Genomic DNA, 6,902 nt, shown 5'->3' with positions numbered 1-6,902 from the left:
AGCCAACCCCAAAGCAGTGTTTCCCCCAGCCAAGTACCTGCGCTGTCACTTGTCCCCTCCACAGCTCGTCCCCCCGTGTCCCCCCTGCCGCCCGGGGCTCCCACGCCTGCTGGGAGGGTTTTTCCTTATTGCGCTGTAAATTATTTCAAGAAATCAATCAGCAGCTGCTGGCGGCAGCACTGAGAGCGGGGACACGCTGTCTCGGTGCCCCCCCAGCCTGCAGGGGTTTGCATGGCAAACACGCACGTGCAGGCAGACGGATGCGCGGGTGCTCCATGCATCGTGCACCATCCCCGTCCAGCAGTGTGGGCATTAGTGCACACATGTGGACACACGGCCTAGGGAACAGCTGTGCACACACATGCACACTGACACGCAGAGGACATGTGTGCAGAGATACCGATGTGCAAGCCCTTGCACCGACTGCAGGCACTGGCGCGCACGCACCCATGTGGGTGCACATGCACACGCGTGTGCACCAGTGCTCGCAGAGCCACAGGAGTGCTGCACCCTGACACATCTGTCAGCAGATGTGCTGATACACGTGTATGGCCATGTGCACACGCCTGCCAGCACTCACACTCACACACACTGCCTGTGCACAAGCGCTTCTACCCACACGTCCACACATACCCTGTGCGCACGCAGTTGCACACGCACGCTTGCACGCTGCACGAGCACTTGCGTAAATGTGCACACCCTCATACATACTTGCTTATCCCATGCACACGCACTTCATGTGTGCACAGACATGCTTGCACATACGTGTGCACAGACATGCATGCACTCCCCATGCACAAGCATTTGCACACATGCACACCCCATACCTACGCACTCACACATCTGCACAGACGCGTGCACCCCGGCGTTGGCATCCCTCCCCATGCACAAGCACTTGCACACGTGTGCGCACACACGGAGCGGAGCACACCCCACGCTGCAGGTGCCCCCCGCCCCCCCCGCTGCCCCCCTGCCACGCTGCCCCGTCCCCGGGGATCGCAGCGGCGCGTGCAGCGGGATGTGAGCAGCATCGCAATCGCAGCCGGTGCCTTGCCGTGGGGGGGCGGCGCCGGGGGCGCGCCGCCCGCCCAAAGCCTGCGGCACGGGGAGCCCCGGTGCTGCGCCGAGTGCCCGAGGACGTGGGTGCTGAGGTGGGGGGGTGGCTTGGCCGGGTGCCCCCCGCTGGGTGCTGTACCACACGTTTTGGGGCAGAGCGGGTGCCACAGGCAGGATGCTCCCCTGGGGTCCCCCCTGCTGGCACCTTGCTTTGCACCCCTCGTCCTTCCTGCCCACCCATGGCAGCTTGGGGGGTGTCGGGCCCCTGGCCCCCCCAACCACAACCTGCCCCCGACCTGGGGTGCAGGATCCGGCACCCGGAGGGCAGGAGGGGGCATTGCCCCGTGCCCGGGGCCCTGCAAAGCCGCTGCCTTGCAGCTCCTGGGTGTATGGGGCCCCCCTGGCGTGTGGGGCTCTGGGCAGGCAGCAGCCCCCCCCCCCGAGGGTGCTCAGCCCTGCTCCGCCTTTTTCTTCTTTCCAAACCCCGCAGAGCTCTCCCCCGTCCTGCTCTGGCAGAGAGCGCCGTTTGCACAGAAATACAGGTCAGGTCAGGGAGTGAGCGTTGCAAAAACACTGCTTCGGCTGCAGCGCGCTGGAAAGAGCCCAGACTGCCCCAGGCAGCATCTGCTCCCCAGCCTGCGGCTCTGCCGGCACCTTTACTTTCCTCTGAGCAAACCCCGGCACCGCAATGGGGAAAAAACCCTTGTGTTGCTGTTGCAGCAAGAGCCCCGCTTGGAAATGCTCCGGCTGCCCCACGAGGGGAAAAACCCCATCAAGGGGTGGTTTTGTGGGATGAAAAGCAGCTGTGAGGTTGTAGGAGGGATGCAGGGAGCTGCTGGCCACATGGCAAGCAGGGGACAGCATCCTGTCCATGTCCCCATCCCTGTCACCCCATAAAAAGGGGCTCCACACCAACCCCTTTGTCCCAACAGACCATCTTGCAAGGATGCCCGCAGCTCCCAGTACTGCCCAGTGCTGCTCAGCCCTTGGGCATCGAGCTGCTGGTACCAGTGGTGACTCCAGCAAATGGGTGAAATAACAAAAGAAGACCGGGTGGCCTCGGCTTTGGGGAGCCCTCGTAGCCTTCTGCATTAAATAACCCTCCGCGGAGCAAGGGGTTGAATACAGCAGCTCCTGATTTACCCCAGAGCAAGACATGGTGGCTGTGGGGCACCTCCAGCATCTTGCTCCCCAGTGCCATCTGCCACCGAGTTATGGGGAGTTGGCTGCTGCATCGTGGCCGTGTGATGCTGATTCTGGTGTTTGCAGCGATTGCAGCCACTCCATGGGGTGTGAAGGTGACCTCATCCAAGGTCCAAGGGCAGGAGAAGGAGCTGGTAGAGCATGGAGAGCCTTTTAGATGCTCAGCATGTTTGGGGGGGCTCCGTGCGAGACAGGTTGACCTGCGCAGATGTCCAAGACGGATAAATCCAAAGGAGGAGCTGGTGATTGTGGTCCATGCTGGTCTCGGAGGTAAAGGCTGGGGAGAAGGGATGCTCCTGATATCCAAGATGTTGGCAGTTGAGTCCTCAGAAATACCGTGTCCTGCACATGCTGCCTGAGGTCAGGCAGGGATCTGGCATTGCATGGCGTGGAGGAACCCTGCCATGGCCTCTGGGGACCCGGCCCACACCACAGAGAGCCTTGAGTATCCTCCTTGGCTGCGCTGCAGGAGGTACCCAGCCCAGACGAGTCACCCCTGGATGAGTCACTTCTGATGCCATCAAAGTCCTTCTTGTGCCGTGGGCCCAGAGCAGGACTGGACCCCGCTATCTGCCCAAAACCTTTGGGGCTGGGATGTGGGGGTGACTGCAAGAAAAACCCGGGAGGCTTGAAAGAGCCTTCAGGGAGATGCTGCGATGTTGGTGTCTTGGCTGGTCTCATCCAACCATCTTCATGTCCTGTGTGACAAGGTCATGTCTCCGTCCCCTCACTGTTGTGCTGTGTGAGTGCGAGCACTGATCCTCCGCCTCCCTCCTACCTCGACATGGGGGGACAGGGCTGTGGGACTCACCCAGTGGTGGCATTTTCTGGACCGTTCTGACATCTGTGTCCCAGCCAAGCCAAGCTGTGGGTTGATAACCTCAGGCAACCAAAATTCCTGGCCCAGGTCCCCTAAAGCATGAGCTCAACCAAAACCACCTCTTTGGGGTTTGCTTGTTTTGCCTCCTGCCTTGCATGACGCTTTTGTGGCATCAGGAAGATGCTGAGCTCGTTAAAAACATGGGAAAGAGAGTAATCAGTGCATCCGTCGCCATTCTGTGCCGGGGTCTGGCTATTTCAGCTTGGGAGTAGGGGTGGCTCGCAGGAAAGCATCTGCAAAACCTCCGTTGATGGGCACCAGGAATATTTTCCAGCTGAGCGTTGCCTTTGCTGTTGCAATTTGGCCTGTGATTTGCAGTAATTGGTGCATTTACAATAAATAGGTGTTTTGTGCACATGACAGACAAACTGCACCACCGGGAATCACTCCTTGCAACTTTAAAGTGAGTTTCTGATGCACGTGGCTGTGGAAAACACATGCAGGGTTTCAAAATCCAGGAAGGACCCCCCAAAAAGCCCCCAAACCAGACAAAAAATAGCCCCAAGCTCCCCACCTGCAGACAGGTTATTTACTGCACCTCTTCCCTCTGCCCAGCCGGGATGGATCCCAGCAGCTCTGCCTCCAAAGGGGTTCATGCTAAAGGAGATCCCGCTGGGTTTTACTCCCAGTCTGGGATGGCGCAGGGCTTGATGGACCCACCCGTGAGTCGGCAGCGGGGTTTCTCCAGCCACCCCATCCCCTGTGCAGCTGCCGGGGGGGGTCGGGGGATGGATGCTTTTCCATTTGCTGTGACTTTTTGCATTCCCAGTGTGAACGCTGCTGTTGGAAGGGATGAAGGATGAAAGGAGAGGTGATGCTCCCGTCTAGTCTGGGGCCCTGGGATGCTGTGGGGAGGGGTCGTGCCGCAGTCCAGATCAGCTGCTGGGGCCGGGGTGATGGAGGGTCTGTTGTGGGGCTGGGGACCTTCCCCCCAGGAGCAGGACCTGCCACCAGCCTGGTTTTTAAGTCACCCAGGTGTTTCCAGCAGCCCTGCAATCCTCAGCCCCGCCGGTGGTGTCTGTAGCTCTTCCTCAGCAGGGAAGTTGGGGTGGAGAAGCCTGGGCTCGCGGCAGGGACCTTGGTGGGGCGGGAGTCACGTAATTAGCCCATTTCAGTGTGAGAAGGGCGGCCTCTGCCTCACTTGGGGTCTCCCCAGTCCCCCACTGCTGTGCCCCCCCTTCAGCCCCCCACCCTGGGAGCAGCAGCACAGGGGGAAGGTGTGCGGGTGCGGAGCTGAGCGCTGAGTGACTCAGTGCACAATTCCCCAGAGAGGCAGCTGGAGACGGCACGGCAGAGCCATTTCGTGGCAGGAAACCCCCAGGTCTCTCTGGCCGACTTTTTGAGGCGAGAACACCCCTTTGCTGCTGCTGCGGGAAGGATGGAGGAGCAGCCGGCACCAGGGGACAGTGCTCCAGGCGAGGAGGATTCACTGAGAGCGGAGAAGAGCTGCAGGAGAGGGGGTTCCTCCCATGCTGGAGCTCACGTGCCCCCAGAAACTCCTTCCTTGGTTATCTGCACTCCTGCTCGGCTGTTTGCTTCTCCCACTGGGTGGCCTTTTATCTTCCTTAATCCCACCAACACCATTAAGTCCTTTGGCATCTTGCCAACTCTGATCTTCCCTTTGCAAGCTTACCTTCTGCTGGGTCATGGAGGCACTTTGGGTCCAGAGCTGGGTTGTGGAGGCACTTTGGGGCTGGAGCTGGGTCATGGAGGTACTTTGGGTCCAGAGTCAGGTTGTGGAGGCACTTTCTACCAGTTTTGCTTGCAGGAGCAAGTGCCACATCTGCAAGGTGGGTGTCCCTGTCCTTGGGGGTGCTTCAGACCCTGCTGGGCTGGGGCAGGGGGTGCTGCAGCCCTGGCAGTAAACTGAGCACCTTCCCCGTGCCCTGTCAGGGAGTGGGGCTGGCTGGGGGAGCCACGGTCTGAGAGGTCTGGAGGTGGACAGGAGCCTCGAGCCACCCAAGACATGGTACCTGTGACATGGTGACCACTGCCCCTTTGAGGTGCACCCTGAGCCCTCCACAGCTGTGTAGAGCCGGCTCTTTCCTGCTTTCATCCATCCTCAAAATGTGCTCTGCAAAAGCTCCCTGGGGCTGGAGGAAGAGCAATGTGCTGCTCCTCTCCCCTTTCCCGTCCTTGGAAGCTCTCCCAGGGCTGGGAGCAAGTCCTGAGTGTCTCACCCCAGTGCTGGGTAAAGTGGGGTCTGGCTGCTGCCATGTGTTGGGTCTGCAGGTCCCTGCCTGGGAAAAGGGGGAGGGAGGGGGAGCTGGCTTTGTCCAAACAAACCTCACTCATCTCTCCTGGGGATGCACACACCCCTTCCCTCATCCCATGGGGCCTTGGTGGGCAAACCTCCCCGTAGGAGTGTCCTCAATGTCCCCAGGAGGCTCTGAGCTGGCACCAGCATTGCTGTGGTGCTGGGTGATGCTCCCAGTGGCTTTGGAGATGTCAAGGGTCAGGAAACGTGGGGGTTGACTGGGCTTCCCATTACTTGTGAGGGAATCCAGGTGTCTGGACCCTCATGTTCTTCATAACCATTGGGCTCTATGTCCCTCCAGCAGAAGATCAACTGCCCTGCTGTAGCCCTGCTCTCAATGCAGATGTCCTCGGTGCAGACGACTGCTCAGGGATGCAGTCCTGATGCAGGGAGGGGTGGGGGCAGCAGGCACCAGGATGACCACTGAGGCATCATTGTGTTTCAGAGAGCACCTGACCCACCATGACTTTCAAGCAAGCGTCCATGATGGCCCCTGAGGCCACGGCCACCACGCTGCCCGTGGCCACGATGGAGAACTCCACTGAGGCCGCAGGGCCGGGCGAGAGCAAGGAGGACATGTTCACCAAGCTGAGGGACAAGTTCATGAATGAGCTCAACAAGATCCCCCGTGAGTAGCTGCCTCCTTTTCCAGGTATCACTCTCCTCATGACCCCACCACTGCTCTGGTCCCAGTGCAGCATGTGCGACAAGGTGGTGGGGTGGCTGAGAGGGACCTGTGGGGCTGATGATGACACCAGCTTTTGCCCGCAGTGCCGCCCTGGGCCCTCATCGCTATCGCGGTGGTAGCGGGACTCCTCATCCTCACCTGCTGCTTCTGCATCTGCAAGAAGTGCTGCTGTAAGAAGAAGAAGAACAAGAAGGAGAAGGGCAAAGGCATGAAGAATGCCATGAACATGAAGGACATGAAGTCGGGCAATCAGGTGATGTCCTTCTGGACTGCTTGGCCTTGTCCTGTGCTTGGTGTTGTAGGACAATCCCTCCAGTTGAGTTACAAACCGTGTTGGGGCACTGGTAGCTCAGGCAACAGAGGAGGATGGAGCCAGCAGGATCCTGAGATGGGACAGTGCAGACATGAGCCTGGATCTGAAACAGCAGCACTGTCCTCTTCCAGTGCCTGGTGGTCTGGGTGGGACCAGGCTCAGGCTGCCCTGGACCAACCGATGCTTCACCTGAACCAGCAAATGTTAATTTAATCCCTTGTGTCTCCTTGCCTTCCTCTGAGTTGTCTTCTCATTGCTCTGTGCCTTTAGCAGAGAGGGGAAGACCACCAGGCCAAAACCCCCACCAATTTGGGGATCCCCATAAAGCTAGTTCTCAAGAGGCAGGTGCTGGAGGATAGAGTGGAGCTTGGGCTGTTTCCCATCCTGGGGGTCCAGGAGGGGACAGCAGGAAAGAGGCTTTGGTACTAGCGAGTGTGGGGCAATCTTGGCCATTTCAATCCATCAGCCCAACCCAGAGCCATTTGGAGGTGGTGGGAGATTTTGG

General features: G+C 59.4%; 1 protein-coding gene across 1 annotated transcript in view; it reads left to right on the top strand.

Annotated features, from left to right (window-relative positions):
* The first annotated feature begins 5,858 nt into the window (after positions 1-5,858).
* SYT2 (synaptotagmin II) overlaps positions 5,859-6,902 on the top strand; it is a 4,943-nt gene continuing 3,899 nt past the window's right edge. The window contains exons 1-2 of the mRNA XM_009881322.1: positions 5,859-6,024; positions 6,168-6,337. Of these exons, the coding sequence (XP_009879624.1) occupies positions 5,859-6,024; positions 6,168-6,337 (336 nt within the window). The remainder of the gene's footprint in view (positions 6,025-6,167; positions 6,338-6,902) is intronic.

Source organism: Charadrius vociferus, unplaced genomic scaffold (genome assembly GCF_000708025.1).
Source record: "Charadrius vociferus isolate BGI_N301 unplaced genomic scaffold, ASM70802v2 scaffold333, whole genome shotgun sequence".
NCBI lineage: Eukaryota > Metazoa > Chordata > Aves > Charadriiformes > Charadriidae > Charadrius > Charadrius vociferus.
Note: the sequence above shows the minus strand (reverse complement) of the source record. Positions and strands in the feature narration are given on the sequence as shown.